Genomic DNA, 18,429 nt, shown 5'->3' on the forward strand with positions numbered 1-18,429 from the left:
CAAAATCAACAGTTGGTGATGTGATGAACAAATGGAGACATTCTGCCATCACTAGTGCAGGAAAATACCAAGGGCAGCTGCCAAAAATGACTGACAAGGACATGAGGGTGTTAAAAAGGGTGGCATAAAAAAATCAGGTTACAATCAGCACAGACCATCCATGATGAGTTCCAGAATGCCAGTAACACCATGGTGAGCACTAATGCTGTATGAAAAGAACTCCATTTACTGGGTTTCCATGGAAGAACAGCAGCACACGGGCTGAACATCGCAACAACAACAACAAACAAGGTGTACTATAAATAATATGACATCTGGCCTGGTGCAAAGAGCATGTGAAGTGGACAATTGACCAGTGAAAAATGGTTCTCTGGAGCGATGAATAAGGTTTACCTGTTTAAGGTTTAGTCTGATGGCAGGATATGGGGGTGTGGAGGCAGCCTGGTGAACACTTGCTACTACAGTGTGTTGTACCCACAGTAAAGTTTGTTAGTGGAGAAGCAATGGTGTGGGGTTCATTCAGCTGGTTTGGAGCAGGACCGCTGGTCATTACCCGTGGTTCCACGAAGGCACTAAGTACCTTGATATTCTGTATAATCAGGTTCTGCCTACACTGTGGAGTTTTTATTGACCCATGTTACTATCAAGACAACAATGCCCCATGCCACAAAGCTGTTATGGAACTGTATGAAGAGATAGTGTTAAATGACTGCCCTGCACAGAGTCCTGACCTCAATCCCATCAAACAACTGTGGGACGAATTGGAGCAATTAAGCTCCAGAGCAGCACATCCTCAATCTGTTGCTGACCTCAGTGCTGCTTTGATGAAGGAATGGAGATAAATTCCACTTGATGTCTGCTGCACATTGGTGGAAAGCCTCCCTCCACAGGAGCAGAAGGTGATCAAAGCTAAAGATGGAAATACCTGATATCAAGGTTTACCTGCAAGTATCAACTGTAAACTGCTAAAGCGTCTGGGCAAATATTGGTAGATAATGCATAAACTGCAGGCCAGAAAGGTTTAAGTATTGTATTAAAAGCAAAGTCAGAGTATGGAAAAACTGGGCATGCAAGCTAATGGCAACTTTAAAGAATTTTATCATTATGCCATAAGTAAAAGAAAGAATGATTGTGACAGAATAACTTTACTGAATGTAGACAGTACTCTTATGTCAGCAGCAGATATAGTGCTTCCAATAGCGAGTGCTCACTTCACTAAGGTCTATCAACCTGGTGTATGTAACATTATGCACAGTGCTATCACTACACTGGATGAAGAAACAGACATGTATGAGAAGGAGGTTCTAGAAGAATTAGCATATAGATATTGGTTGGCAAGCAACCTATACTTTGCAAGGAACAGTATGGGTTTGCAACAGGAGACATTTTGAGAAATTTGTTCTTATTTTATAATAAGAAAACTCAGTTGTATAAGAGCTTATATTATAATATAGCTCAGTTAGATAAAGGATATGGATACACTATGATATTGCTGAACTTGATAGACATTTGACGACTGTCAATTAGGTCTTGTGGACCATGTATTGCATACCACTCACAGGATCTTCTGGAAGAAAATCACCATGCTACATCATGGTAAATTTAAAAAAAGAAAAAATGTTTTTGGAAACCTGCAGCAACACTCGTATATTAACCAAATTTAAATAAATATGGTAGCAATAAACTTTTCAAAATTTGGCAACCACTAATCCTCAGAGATCTCATTTTATGACCTAGGCCGCCTACAAATGCCCCCAGAGAGCACATCACCTAGACAGGACTTGAGAGTCATAGCCACGTGTTTCACTTAGTAATGTGTTGTCTTTATGAGTGGGTGTTGCAATTCTTAGTTGTAATTCTTGAAGATGTCTCAGTAATTAAGACAAAATATTTGAAGCATTAAAAATAGTTTTTAATATTTCCTAGTGCTGTCACTACTCCATTAAATCATGAAAATAAATATAGTATGTTTCAGTTGGGAAATAATGCTCAAGAAAAGAAAGGAGTAGAGATGGCATTCCACACCAAACACAAAGATAAAAATAACTTCTTGAATGGAAAGCAATTCCAAGTAGAATTATGTGGACAAACTTCAAAATGGAAAAATGGACAAATGAAACTTATTTGTGCATATAGTCCCACAGAAGGTTCTCCTATGGAAGAAGTAGAGAAATTATTTGAGTCATTAGAGAAGGCAGCTGATATAAAGAAAATGGAAACACTGTTAGTTAATTGTTATGGATCTAAGCAGCAGAAAAAGAAATGAAAAGTTTAGGGAAAATTTGAAGAAAAGGGCAAGGCTAATAATAATGTTAAGTACCTGCTGGATTTCTTTTTAGGATGTGAGCTAGTAATGATGACTAGCCCACATCCTGAACAGAAATGCAGCAGGTACTTGCCATTATTATTCACCTCCTTTTCTTCAAAATTTTTCATGTTTCAACATGAAGATGTACACAACTTCCAATGAAGAAATCACACAACAAATAAGAAAAGCCTCATTAACTATGTTAGTGTTGATAGCAATCTTCATGCTGGTTCAGGATGCAATAGTATGTGCAGGATTCGAAACTGGAAATGACATGTAAGAAAGTTTTAAAAAGAAATGAAGTTGAACAGCTTTTGCATTTGAACTGTGAGACTCAAATATACAAACATTATTCAAGGTAAAATGAAACAAATACCAAATTTTGGATTCTCAGTAGCAAACCCTGAAGAAAACATTCACAGATTCAGTCATGAAAGCATGTGGTGAAGTTATCTTCAAAGATAGAAATATCAGACCTCCATGATAGACTTGAAGGCAGGCATGGAAAAAAAGAAAGCATACTGAAAGCTCCCAGCAAATTAATCAAAATGTAATGAAAGAACAAAGTGTAAGAAAGCAGGCTGAAAAAAATCATGTGAAGACATAGAAGATAAATATCAGGAAGGTGACAAAAGTTCTGGAGAATACTGAAAAAGCTTAGAAATGGTGGAAAGAATAATGTGAAAGGAGTCTGAGATGATAAAGATGACAAAAACTGAAGATCTTCTAAATGTCTGGAGTAATTACTTTAAAATTCTGAACGAAACAAGAAGTGACAAAACAGTGGTAGAAAACAGTCAGGTAGAATGCAACGAGGAGTACATATCAATATTTGAGGTAGAAAAGAACATCAAAAAACATCATATATGAAAAATACAAACACTCAGTTCACATCTATAAAAAGAGGGAATAAAACTAAATGCAAGAATTGCAGAATTCTCACATTCAGTTTTATTTCCTTTTTTAATCTTATCTTCCAGGTATGATTTATGCAATCATACTTGAAAAGAGAAGAAAACACCAAGATCAAGGTTAATTGATACAGTAAGAAATGCATTAAAAGACTGAAATATATCTCACAATATTGGAGTTCTGACAGGAAACAGATTAATTTAATCTGGAGGAAAATTGTTGACAGGAACTTAATGATGATGCAAACTTTTCATCTGGTACTATCATAATTATCCTCTACCACCTCCAACGTGTGTATGTGTAATTTGATGACAAATTTTTTTAAGGTATGCTTGATGAGGGATTTGGCTATCTGGTAACAAATTCTCCTATTCTATTGAATAAATCTTATTACCATGGAGTGGCAAACTGTCAGAGTCTAACAACACTATATGTAAGACATTTATTTAGAAATTGTATATGCAGTTTTTAATAAAATATTTCCATTTCACCAAATTTTTGGTAAAAAATTTCATCAAAAAACTACAGCAATCTCTCGATTAGTGCGTCTAATGCATTCTTTAAAACAGGCGCATTAATCGAAACGCACTAATTGAATAAAATAACCTATGAGAAAAAGTATAATTCGTTCCTTAAATTTCTTTTTTGAACCATAATTTTTTTATAAAAGAATTAAGGTATGTCTCAGGGCCTAGTTAAAAGAAAACCATGAAGCTGAAATACAATAAAACATATTCAGAATATAAATTTTATTATTCTACTTCTTAACAGAGAACTGAGCTAATGTAGTTTGGCAGGCATTTTGTTTCTTTTTTTTCATACAACCAATGGTATGGCCCTATTGCCTCTTTTACTCTTCTGCATATTTTACTGCTTCTCTCTTCATTAGGGTCAGCCTCTAAGCATTGCTGCTTGAAAACTTTGATTGTACGAAAAATATTTTCGAATTGTTTCTGTGAAATCTCTTTTGACCGACTATCAGTGGTTACATTTTCTTCATGTTCTTCGGGATCTTCCTGCTGTGCATCTAAATTTAGCAGGTCGGAATCACTCAATTCTTCAGAATGAGATTTAATTAACTCTTGGACATGATCACTGAAGGGGGAGAAAGAAATGAAGGACATATGAATTGGTCGCCAACATGAGAAATCACGTGCATTATAGATAAAATTTCCCAAATGTTATACAAGCTAAATAGTCACCACTTTAAAAACTACAATGATCATAAAAGAGAAGTTAATTTTCAGACATGTAATAATAAACAACTCATCCCAGAAGACGGACTGATTACCCTATTATCAGAATGGATTCTTTTTGTGACATGCACAGATCGAAAGGTCTCGAATCTGTGGGCGTACTATAGTAGACAACATAAATTTTGGCAGTAAAAATTTGGAACATAGTATACATAGTGTACATGGAAGTAGTATGCCGTTAAAAATAACTTTGTAAAATGTTTTAAATCAGTAACTAAATTATATCATTCTGGGTGAGTGATTTTTTAAAATGGTTAGAAATAAAAATGTATAGATATTTTTTAAATCTGTAAAAATGTAAAAAATTTTTAAATCTGTAACATTTATTTTTAAGATGTATATAGGTGCACTAATCGAATTTGGGTATTGAAAAAAAATGATACACTAATCGAAAACGCACTAATCGAGGGATTACTGTATACTGCTTTTTTGTGAAAGTGATGCAATCCAACAGAGAGCACCTGTTCATAAGGATCTAAGTCAGAAAATTATTTAGTGCTTCATAAAATATTAAACTTGCTAACTAGTCTTTTTTTTTCCTTATTAATATGTAGCCACCTTTCCTACACACAAACCACTTTTCTCACAAATTAATTTTACTATAGCAAGAAATTATGCACGCATAATTTTAATGAGGGGAGGCTGAAAAGGTTGGATGAACACCTAGAACAGAAATTATATTAAGGCAACTGATATAACCACAAGAAAGAACACATCTTAAAACTCTTCAACACCCCCATGTTTCATCAAATTGTAATAATTTGTTCTCTTTCTTTTAGGATACAGAAGAAAAAGAAATGTCATGCATGTCAATTCCATCATGGTGATTATCACAACTTTTCAGCAAACCCATATGCTCAATGGTTTACATTACTGTAAATGATAGAAGGATCTTACCTTTGCCACAATTAAGAAGCCTATAGATATGATAACACGTAATCTAATCTCAAAATTGTCCTTGGGCCATATATAAGCTAACATCTTCTTTATGATTACCCATCCACTAACATCACTAGTTGGCAATCCAACCTGAGCAGCCCAAGCAGTACCTGCACCTGGATGAAAGCACTGCCGCACACCAAGTGGTCTCTTCAAGACTGGAAACTAACAGAAAATTAAAAACTAAGCCATTATAAGTACAAGGTGGTGGAAACACAAAAAAGTAAACAAGCCATCTGCATCACAAAGATGGATGCAAAGCTCTTTGTACATGTTATTATATTAATCACTAAAATGGTACTAGATATAGGCAATCTCAAATTATTTAAAAATATATAAAAAATTAAATTTATATAAACATGAAGAACAGAATAAATTAATTTATGAAGAAATGGACAAATACACATTTCAGGCAGAGGCTGCTGAAACTAAAAGATATGCTTCTGAAACTGAATTATTAAGTGTCAAAGAACTATAGAGTAGTCATTAAAGGAGAGTTAATCTATGAAATTAATATCTTCAATGTTAAAACAATACTGTCATCGATTCATATAACAGTATATACAGAGACCAAACATGAAACTTTTCTTCAAGATACTTCAGGCCTCAAATAAGTGGGACAGTGGATTCAATACCAGGAAACAAAATTCATCTCCCACCTAAAGATGATTACAAACACCCATGTCTACAGCAAGATTGAAATCCATAGCCTATTGGTTGAAGAATGGATACCACTCAGCCAACAGAAACTTTGGTAGATGAAATCAAACTAGAAATAACAGGTTTAGTGAGTCAGCAGTTCAGCTGTAAAAGGATGTTGGGCAGCTACCACTCATGTTCCTGTAGGTTTAGCAGAAATGGAGGGCACAATGGATGCTGGTTCTGCTGAAGAGTGACCATGGAAATATCTGGAAGAGACATGAATACAGAAACTGACTGTCTGTGAGAAAGAGCAGCTATAAGAGAAAGGATCATCAATCAACTGAACTACTCTTCTGGAGTAGTTCAGTTGATTCATACTAAGTTTCTCATACTGAGAATCACTCAGTATGAGAAAAAGTATTCTAAGGTTGGGCAGATTTGAAATTTGTACAGAGTAAGTAACTAGCCAGGAGAGAAGTAATGAATGAAAAAGTATGCCAAATTTTCTGGAAGCTGGAGATGATACAAAAGTGACATGATCGTGCCAGGAAAGACTAGGCATAAGAGTCAGTCCAAAAAGAAAGATCTGATCTCTTGACTGTTAAGTTAAGCATTATCAAAAGTAAGTGAAGAAGAGCTAAGTTCTTTGTGTGTGTGTGCGCACGCACACACACACAAAACATGGTAACAGACAAAATGTTTTGTCTGTTACCATGTTTTAGAAGCACCGAAGGTATCCAGATTGTTATTGTTGCCCCACTGCAGGATGGTGTGAAGATTCGGTGTTCAGAGTACTTATCATAGATGATCTTGAAGCTAGATGCTTGAAGACTACAAGATTTATCATATGAGTAAAATGAGTGGAAAGTGCTATCATCAGCATTTGCTCCTCAGCAAATTGCCATTTTCTGAGGAGCAAATTTTCGATGTAAAAAATAACTTGTGAGAGTTTATTCCGGTATTATAATTTATTTAAATGATGCAAAGTCATTAGCCTCTATATACAAGTAGCCCAGTCATGAATGAACAGGTTATCGAAAACCTTGGAAATTTCAAATGCAGCTGCTGCAAGGGTTTCTTCAAGCTTCTCCATGGTACATGTCCAGAGGTGGGTGATATAGGCCAGGAGAAGTGGGCCCGATGAACCAATGTTTTAGTAGTTCCAGCCTCTAAATTAAATGCACTTCATCCCAGAATCCAATTCACCCTAGAAGAAGTAAATAAGCAGTTAGCCTTTTTAAATCTTTTAATTCTTCATCAACCAGATGGTAGATGAAGAATTAAAAGTTACTTGGTTTTTTTTGGAAGAAGACTCATACAGGCCATTATATCCATGCTGAATCTCATCACCATCACAGTCAAAAGGCTGGAACTATTAAAACATTGGTTCATCAGGCCCACACCTTAAGTTCTTCAGATGAACTATTACAGAAAGAATTACAATATATTATTTCCACTTTTTTTATCTAATGGTTTTATAAGAATTCTTTCATCAAAAAAACTGATTAGTTTTGGTATCTCCACCTCTTCAAATACAGAAGAAATAACTTGTATTCCTCTCCCTTATGTGTAAGGCATTAGTGAACACAGAGTGAAAGTTTTAAAACCACTGAATATTTTTGCTGCCTTTTGCCCCATTAGAAAAATCTCCACCTGTCTCGCTTCACATATCTCAATTATCCAGGAATCTACCAAAATTCCTTGCTCTTGTGGGTTATCTTATTTTGGACAAACAGGAAGATCTGCTTTTATTCAGCTAGAACACGAGTCTTATATTCAATACCTTAAGCCTGAACAGTCTGGATTTGTGGAGCATGCTATCAACACTAGACAGAGTTCAATAAAACAAGACAAGAGTCCTTCACAAAAGTCGGTTCCTCGTGGAATGGCTTTATAAAGAAACATGTGAAACTTTACTTCACTCTTCCGAACTTAAACAGATCTGATGGTCTATATCTATCCCCTTTGTCGGAGATAGTACTTTTTAAATCAGCTAATCTTTCCTAACTTGATTTTATTTAATTTTGTGTGTGTGTGTGTGTGTGTGTTAATAAGTTAGGAAATTTAATGATCTTTTTAGTTATCTTATATTAGTTACTTAGGTGGCGCATTTTGGAATTGTCGGTTATTGTTTAATTAGCTTTTTACATTCTTGTACTGAAGATGCCTTTGATAGTTAGGCAAAAATTATACTAATAAAAAAAATAATTTATTCCAGTATTATAATTTATTTAAATGATGCGAAGTCATTAGCCTCTATATACAAGTAGCCCAGTCATGAAGTGACTTCACATGCAAACACTTGGATTGAATAAAGTATGAAATCAAGAATTTCTTGGCATCTTTAATTTCTGGCAACCTGGTATTAATGTACAGCAATGTTGCAAGAAGATTACACAAAAATAATAAATTTAGTTTAATCCTTTATCCAAGTGTGAGTAAACAAAGTTTGCACCTGAAAATATCTTCAGGACTGGGGTAAGGTAGTACCGGTGTTGTACTACCTTACCCTCCTGAAGATATTTTTAGGTGCAAACTTTGTTTGCTCACACTTGGATAAAGGATTAAACTAAATTTATTATAGTCTAACCAAGTGAAAAATAAACTTTCAAAAAAATTACACAAATATCTCTAATTAATTATTAAAATCATTGTATCAACTTTTTTGTTAACCTCTAAAGGCAGAGTTTCAATTGTTGAAAATTCATACAACCCAAAGTCAAAACATTCTTTTAAGCTTACTTTTCTATTCCACACATTTCGCAATCCATTTATATATTTCTTAGTTTGAACATAATGAATCTGAAAAGAAACAAGGTATCAAATAACCACATCAAATTCATACATAACAGTATCATAAATATACAGATATTATAATGTATCGCTAAACAGAACATTAGTTCTATTCACATTAGAGAAATAAGTTATGTTGTAAATGATTTGAGTAGCTTCTTGAAATAATTATATCTTGAGAAACTTGTACAGCAACTTTAAAATACAAAATGCAAAAATATCCATGACTCACTAAAAAATAATAAGGTATATTTACTGAAACAATTAACAATTCACAGCTGAGAACAGGTTATATAGGTGACAAATCTTTCACTGTTTTTGGATACCTCTTAGATAGCTGTTAGCACAGAAAAAGTCATATGTGCTGTAAAACTGATAAGTGATTTCTAAACATAGCAAACTAACCTGGGTTTTGTTCAGACTGTTAGGACAAGAGAGCAACTTTGTTAGACACTTGGAAGCAATGAGACAAGCAACTGCTTTCAAGAGAAGCATCAAAGCCTTTCTGCAGAGACATGAGTAACAAGGCCTGACTTATTTCTTCGGTATCTCAGTATGTTCAACTTTTTTTTTTTTAACTTCTCCTAGGTTTGATATATATTAGCCTTTGTAAACAAAGTATTTAGACATCTCCAGAATATTTATGTAAAGAAAACCCCAAGTGTGACTCTGAAGTGATTGATTTCAAAGACACTTGGGTATCTATAGTCATGTATAACCATCTAATGGTGCATAGTGTATAATAATCTGTGAATAAACTTACAGAGAATTCATTTTGGATAACTATTAAGAGTGAATGTTTGTTACAAATGTCAAGCTCTTTTGAATTTAATATGAACAACATTCATTTAGTTTAAATAAATGCTTGTATCTGCACTCAACCAAGAGACTGTGAATTCTGCAATGAGCACCCCCTTATGTAATGGTACCATCTACTTTTTTCCCAATCCTCTGGCAACGAGCTTAAAACTCGACAACCAAGTCAAACATATACACACACACACCACCAATTACATTATTAGTGCAATCCATCGATTAGTCCGCTTAATGAATTCCTTAAAACAGACGCATTAATCAAAAACGCACTAATCAAATATAATAACCTATGGGAAAATGTATAATTCGTTCCTCAAATTTCTTTTTTTAACCTTAATTTTTTTATAAAAGAATTAAGATATGTCTCAGGGCCTAGTTAAAGGCAAACCATGAAGCTGGAAGACAATAAAACATATTCAGAATATAAATTTTATTATTGTACTTCTTAACAAAGAATTAAGCTAATGTAGTTCGGCGGGCATTTTGTTTCTTTTTTTCATACAACCGACGGTATGGCCCTATTGCCTCTTCTGCAAATTTTGCTGCTTCACTCTTCATCAGGGTCAGCCTCTAAGCATTGCTGTTTAAAAACTTTGATTGTACGAAAAATATTTTCAAATTGTTTCTGTGAAATCTCTTTTGGCTGATTATCAGTGGTTAAGTTTTCTTCATATTCTTCAGGAACTTCCCGCTATGCATCTAAATTTAGCAGGTTGGAATCACTCAATTCTTCAGAATGAGATTTAATTAACTCTTGGACATTATCATTGAAGGGGAGAAAGAAATGAAGGACGTACATATCGGTCGCCAACATGCAAAAGCACATGCTCTATAGATAAAATTTCCCAACTGTTATACAAGCAAAATAGTTACCACTTTAAAAACTACAATAATAAACAACTGTAATTATTATAATAAACAACTCATACCAAAAGACGGATTGATTACCCTATCATCGGAATGGATTCTCCTTTTTTTGTGACATGCGTAGAAGTGTCGAAGGGTCTCGAATCTGTGGCCATACTATAGCAGACGACAAATTTTGTCGGTAAAAATTTGGAACACAGTACACAGTACACAGTGTACATGAAAGTAGCAATGTATGCCATTAAAAATAACTTTGTAAAATGTTTTAAATCAATAACTAAATTATTTCGTCTGGTGAGTGATTTTTTTTAAATAGTTAGCCATAAAAATGTATAGATAGAAAAATTTTTTAAACCTGTAACATTTATTTTTTAGATGTATATAGACGCACTAATTGAGTTTTAGAGGCGCACTAATCAAATTTGGGTATCGAAAAAAAATGCACTAATCGAAAACGCACTAATCGAGGGATTATTGTATATTGCTGTTTCAAGAGACTTTTCAATATCTTTATGACCTCAAGCTCATCTATCCCAATTCTCTCATGTACTCACTGTCTAATATCAGATGTTATATTCTCCCACGATGAGTCTTTTGACCTCCATGGAGGCCTGAATAATAGTAATAATAATAATCATCATCATCATCATGCATATCAAGGATTTAGACTTAGCATGGCCTATTCCGGCCTTAAAAGTCATCGTTGAATCGTTTAAGAGGATGTCCTAGTTTTCTTTTTCCTAATGGCTTGTACTTTAAGGCTTGTTTTGGTAATCTTTCTGTTTTCATTCTTTGAACGTGTTTCATCCATTTATGTTTATGAGAAAAAATAAAGTTTATGAGAATAACTGCAAAGTCTATACTATTTGAACACAAAAGAAACGAAGAAATTATGAAAGAATTAAAAGTAATAGAAAAAAATTAAAAAATATAAACATAAATGGATGGAACACGTTCAAACAATAATAATAATTATATCATTTACACCTGGATGATTTACAATGACAAAGTATTCAATAATTCAACTATTTCTTAATGAAATGTAATGATATCACATAAATAAACCTTATTTCTTGTTTAAAAGTTTATTTAGTATCAAAGGCCATCATCAGGATCTGGGTTTCAACAATGTTAAAATAAGCACTCCAACAGAATGATTGAATTAAATGTATAAAAATTCAATTATATATGTGAACTGTAACATGCCAGTCCAACAGGAGTTAAACATTCATCATCAATCATAGAATGTTTCAAAAGATAATCCCTCAAGTCAAACTGATCAAAGCTTTCTATATTCTTTCATATTATTTCATTAACACTATTTTGGTTCTTTTTCCTAATCTTCTCTTATGATTTTTTTTTTGGCAGGGGGGGGGGCTATTTACCAAGGATGCTATGGGATGATCTAAATAAATATAGATCAATGTAGCAAAATGTAAGGTACTTGAGAAATTTGTACAGCAACTTTAAAATACAAAAATATCCATGACTCACTAAAAATAATAAGATATATTTTCCATTGAGCCTTAAATATTACTAAATGTATATTACACTAATGAGGCTGGGGATGGTGAACAGGGAGCTAAAGTTAAGAGTATATACTCATTGCAAGAAGCAACTCAAAAATGGACAAGAATAATACTGATTGGTATTCTAGATTTAGAGTTACAGGAAAACCAAACAGATGTTGGGAAGGAAATTAAATTTATGTGAACAGAAGTACAGTAGCAAAGAACAGTGGAGAAATTTGGGACAGTCTTCTCCTAGCAGTAAAAAGAAAAAACAAACAAATAATAATAATAATTAAGTTATTATCACATAGCATGGCTCAACTCTAATTCTCAGAATGGAAACTGGCGAGAAATGAGCTGATATGAATGCAACATTACAGAAATGGAGCACTTTATATACAGATTTTCCTGTATAATGAGACCTGTGGAGTACCCATAACTATAGAATCACATGTACCACAGTGAAATTTCATTTATTATTCACATTTTGTCTTGTGTATCGTAAGACATCATCAATGTAAACCTTGAACAATAATAAAGAATTTGAATAAAGAAACAATAAAGCATATGGGTTAAATTGGAATCTCTCTATGTATACAGTAGCATGTTCAAAAGTTAAAACTAAAGCAAGGATTATTATTATTTGGAAGTTTTTTCCCACTTGGTTAGACTATACTTCTCCATTACTTCCACCTTAGTATCACCACCTCTGGGTCGCTCCCACTTATGAGACCTCAATAAAAGTCAAAACCGGTCTGGGTAGTGGCCCTTCCTTTAATGCATAGCATTATATATGTTCGAAAGGAGATGTGCTTTGCATTATGGGAGATACTAAGACAAGTGATGAGAGCTTGGTCCATCTTTACCATGAATTGAAGGTATTTATCACATCTCCTCTTTTCCTCCTATCCATCAACCTCTGTAATCCACATTCCCTCAAACGCTCTTCATAACCAACACTCCAGAGTCCTAATATCACTGATTATTTGAGAAAACAGGGAACAAAGGGTGAGCAAGGTCAATGCTCAAAGAGGAAGTGAATGTGTGTGTAGACAAGAGAGGAATAGGATGGCCTGGGATGTTGGATTTGAAGAAGGTTCTGAGATGGATAATGAGTAAAAGAAATGGCTTGAGTAAGACATGGAGAAGTCACATCTAATAAGTGTATCAGTGAAACTTTCTTCACACACATAGATCCAGAAATGAGCGGTTATGTTTATATACAAACGCTAGGAACATCAGAAATGAGGGAAATTGAATGGTTGCATTAACTGAGTGAATGAACTCAAAAATTGTTGGAATAAGTGAGATGTGGTTGGATGAGGATGACATCCTGACAGTTATAGAAATGGAAGGGCATGACGTTTTTCTGTGAAGATAGAACAGAAGTTATGTCCATACAAGGGTGGTCTGAAAAGTTCTCAGCCTAACAATGAAAAAACTAATTTATAATTTCAAAATTATTTTTATTTTTCAACATAATCTCCCTTAAGACTAATACATTTATTCCAGTGATACTACAGCACCATTACCCATCCCCAGTAAGATCTGCAAAATACCCTTCTACAGCTGCAATCACCTCGATTCGAAGAAAAATGCTGCCCAGTGAGGAAGAGTTTTAATTTTGGGAAGAGATAGAAGTCAGAGAAAGCCAAACCTGGGGAATAGGGTGGATGTTCCAACAATTCATAGTGCAGATCCCTTAATTATCCCATTGCCAAAACCTTTGTTGGCAGGTGCATTGTCCTGATGAAAGATGATTTTTTTCTTCTGCAAACCGGGTCTTTTCTCATGAATTTTTTCGTCTAGTCTGGTTAAAAGATCGGAATAATATTCTCTGGTTATTGTTTTACCCTTTTCAAGATAAATAATAAACAAAATGCCTTTAGCATCCCAAAACACCGATGCCATGACCTTTCCTGTTGATGGAACGGACTTTGTCTTCTTTGGCACTGAACAACAGGCTTCTGTCCACTGTTTTGACTGCTGTTTGGATTCTGGTGTGTAATGGTGAATCCAAGTCTCATCCATAGTAATAAATCGACACACAAAATCAGTTTTATTCTTGTTAAAATGATCCAAGCACTGTTCAGAGATTTTCATGCGAGTGTGTTTTAGATCTGCTGTGAGCAAGAGCGGCACCCATCTTGCGCAAAGCATTTTGATTTGCGATTCTTCATGCAAAATATATCCTATACATTCTTTTGAAACCGCTATAGTCTCAGCAATTTCACGCACTTGATTTCCCAGTCATCCAATACCATATCATGCACTTGATCAATGATTTCTGGTGTTGTTACACTTTTTGGACGTCCTTCACGTGGATCATCTTCAAGGCTGGTACAGCCACGTTTAATCCTGGCAGCCCGTTTTTTAATTATCGAAACGAAGGAGGAAGAGTGCTCATAAACTTTTATGAACTTGAATGAATTTTTTTTGCCGTTAAACCTTCTTTTACAAAGAATTTTATAACCGCATGATACTCAATTTTATCCATTTCAAGGGATACAGACGGACTTTTGCTTCAGACAGCTATATAAAACAAACTGCTTGATAGAATGACTTGTAATTTCACAGTGATGCTTATGACAGATGTACTAACTTAGAAAAAAAGAAATCGTGTCAATAGTGTTGCCATCTATGGTCGAGGCCAAGAACTTTTCAGACCACCCTCATACAAAGTAGGGATGCAAGGGGAAAATAGTAGGAGTGAATTTGAGGCAGCATGGTGGGAGATAGAGGTGAACAGAATGAAATAATTAGATGTTGCAATAGATCTGATAATGTGAAAGGCAGTGACCATGAAATGTATAAGCAAATTAGCCAAACAAATAGGAAAATGGTGATCATTATGAGTAATTTTCATTACGGTACTGTAGATTGGGATGAATGAGACAGCAACTAGAAAAAAAAAAGAAAATCAATTTCTTGAGTTTTGAGTGACAACTACATCAGACACTATGTAATAGAGTATGCGAGGATTGAGGTCTTGGATATAATCATCTCATAAGATGATGTCATTACAAATGAGGTGTCAAATCTCCCTCCAATTGGTGAGAGTCACCACAAAGTGATCACTTGGAGTGGGTGCTAGCCATGTCAGTACTTCTGTGAGAAAAGAGTATATGTGGAACTACAAGGCTGGTGATTATGAGCTCAGGAGACAGCTTGCAGCTGAAGCATCGAATGAGAACTTGGGTGAAAAGGATATCAATGCTGCTTGTGTGCTATTTGTCTAGTAAAAGCAATGGTTAAATATATTCCAAGATAGAGCCTCGATGGCTCAGTCAGTATAGACAAAGCTCTTTGGTCAGAAAGACCTGGGCTTGATTCCCATCCATGATGTGAGGAACCTTTATCTGGTCTTTTTCAACTAAAGGTGAGTTAGCCAGTCTCAAACAGAGGTAGAGGTTTTTCACCAGGAAACTCTGGTTTTTTTGTTTCTCAGAACAGGGAAAACAGCCAGTAAACACATAGAGAAGTCATAAAATACATACTTAATCCCTCATTAGGAGAGCTCAACTAGTCCTAAGGGACGGTTGAGGAAAGGGAGGGAGGAAGGACCATACAAATAAATAAATAAACATTTTCCAACTATCACAAGGTTAAAAAAAAGGTAGTTGTGAAATTGATGAATGAAGAGAATTAAACATGCAGCAATACAGAGAAAGAAGGCATTATGGAGGCAACATGCGATGAGTGGTAATAATCAATTTCATGAGGAGTACAAAGAATAGGTAAGGATGGTTGACTTGGTAAGGGTAGCAAAAGTGCAGTAAATAGCAGTTAGCAATATGTAGGCAGCAAAAAATAAGAATGATTATTGTAGGATGTCATTAACTGGAGAAAATTGTATAAGGATAACTGATGCAGAAGATATAGTTATATTACGAGATATTTAAAGAGCAGTTCATAAAGGTCTTTCATCCTTGTGAATGTGATATTATGGAGTTTGAGATCAGTGAATGAGGAGGAGAGACTGACTATGAGTGAGCAAGAGGTATATGTGGAACTGAGTAAAATAGATGTTAATAAGGCAGTGGAACTTGACATATCACCATGTATTTTCAGCAATGCACCAGGAAGCTGATATCTGCCTTAGCATATTTTTTTAATATGAGTCTTACATCAATATTCATGAGTAGAAGGAAGACAAGACTGTACTGCTTCATAAGGGAGATGAACAAAACTCAAGCATCAAATTGCAGGTCAATCTGTGTATCAGGTGTTGTGGTTAAAGTTTAGGAAAGGTTAGTGAGAACTAGGATCCAGAATTAGGTTGACAACAGTGGTATTATCTTTGACAAACAGCACAGATTTGCTAAAGGGATCATGTTTTACTTATTACAATAAGGTAAGAGCTGCATTGGATGAGGAAGATGGATACACAGTAGTATACTTAGATTTTGCAAAGGCTTTTCATAGATTACAACATAAGTTGATAGTCGAACTAAAGCAGATGGGTAGAATACTAGATTAGTGCATTAAAGATGCTATCTGACAGATAGCCATCTTTAATGCAAGTTACATATGGGGGGAAGCAATATCACAGAAGAGGAGTCACTAGTGGTGTACATCAGTGATCTGTTTTTAGGACTATTGCTGTTTAACCTGTATGTTAATGATATTAGGGAAGATCTGAATGTGAATATTCAGTTATTTGCAGATTATACAGAGGTGAGAAGAACTATGAGGAGTAGAGCAGATACTGTGGTTTTACAAGAAGACTTAAACAGACTGAGTGAATGGGCATGAGAGTGGGGACACCAGTTCAATGTTGCAAAATGCAAGTTTTTAAAATTTGAAAATCAAAGATTGGATGTAGAATTGACACTTGGTGAAGATATACTGTTGGAAGTGGAAGAAATGAGAGATCATGGGATGATGGTGGATAAAAATTTAAAATTTAAAGGACATATTGCCAGAATTGTGAGGACAACACAACTAATTCTGGTAATGATGTAGAGGATACTGACTTGTAGAAGTAAGGAGAGAGATTCTGGTTCCATTGCATATATAGCTTTGATTAAATCACATAAGAATTACTGTACAAAGATTTATTCACCTGGTTTTCAAAAGGATGAAGAGATATGGGAAAGGGGTCCAGAGGCAATTGACTAATGTAGTTTCTGATGTTTGGAATGTTGAGTATGAAGAAAGGTTGAAAAGATGCAATTGGCAGAATCTAGTGGATAGGAGGAAGAGGGGTAATATGATAGAGATGTACAAGTTGTAAGGAGTTGTTATAGAATTAACGCTGAAGCGGTTTTTCATAAAATGGTAGGAAATGGAGGAAAGAACAACCCTGGAAGTTACATAGGGAGGGTATGAGCAAGGGAGTGGAAAGCAGATTTTTTTTGCATGGAGAGTTGTGAATGATTGGAATGCATTGCCTGAGAGCATGGTGTCTGAAGAGAATTTGAATGTATTTAAGGCACAGTATGATGAGCTGTGTGTATGACAAAGGGACCTCCTTAATGAGTCTGACTCAATGGGGGTCTTGGGATGATAATAATAATACACTACTGAACTGAAAATAAAAATTAAAATAGATGAGTTAAAAAAAAACTTGAGATTACAAATTTAAACTCGTGTATTTTCATTTTTATTTTCAGCCCAAATGTTTTAACCTATGAATACGTGACTGTATACATAGAGGGATTCCAATTTAGCTCATGCATTCTACTGTTTCTTTGTTCAAATTCCTTAGTGGAGGGTGTTATAGGATTAACATCACTGTTCACACTGATGTCTTACAATATGAAATATTAGTATAATAAATTAATTTCTACTGTGGTACACATAAATGTATGATTTTTTGTAATCACTAAGCTAAGAACATGTAGTTCTATAACAAAGCCACTTATCTTAATAATATTTATAATTATATAATGCTATAATACTTATCATGTAGTACTATTATATTATCCTCCCCTCGAGAGTACATATCAGAAATTTGATGATTTTATAATATTTTATTTTTAAACAGAAATGAAGTATAACAAGAACTGTAAATGTCGATGAGTCTTTGGACTCCCTGGAGGTGTCAAATAATAATAATAAACTTTGAGCATATAACACAAGACTCCGTTAATTTCTGGGAAAACAATGACAGTACCATGACCCATTTCTCTATTAAAGCATTAAAGTTCGATACTGAAAACAGCTGCCTTGGCCATGTCCTTATTCTGCATTCCAATTCATTCCATATTTAGCTTAAAATTAATTACTAGTGCTGCAATATTTTGAAGAGAATATCTTTTCAAAATATGTCTACAATTACTATTTTGTATCATAGAGGACTAGTGGATTGGAATGTCTTGAAGTTAACGCCATAATTTCCGAATATAAGACACATAATTGTCCAAAAGATGTCTTATTCTAA

The 18,429-nt window shown here is 34.5% G+C and overlaps 1 protein-coding gene across 1 annotated transcript in view; it reads right to left on the bottom strand.

Annotated features, from left to right (window-relative positions):
• ABCB7 (ATP binding cassette subfamily B member 7) overlaps nt 1-18,429 on the bottom strand; it is a 211,508-nt gene that overhangs the window by 186,706 nt on the left and 6,373 nt on the right. Inside the window, exons 2-3 of the mRNA XM_090408836.1 lie at nt 8,800-8,859; nt 5,374-5,580 (exon numbers count right to left, since the gene is read on the bottom strand). Of these exons, the coding sequence (XP_090264962.1) occupies nt 5,374-5,580; nt 8,800-8,859 (267 nt within the window). The remainder of the gene's footprint in view (nt 1-5,373; nt 5,581-8,799; nt 8,860-18,429) is intronic.

The sequence above is a fragment of the Typopeltis vanoorti genome, chromosome 19, assembly GCF_054136105.1.
Source record: "Typopeltis vanoorti isolate ZY-2024b chromosome 19, IOZ_Tvanoo_1.0, whole genome shotgun sequence".
NCBI lineage: Eukaryota > Metazoa > Arthropoda > Arachnida > Uropygi > Thelyphonidae > Typopeltis > Typopeltis vanoorti.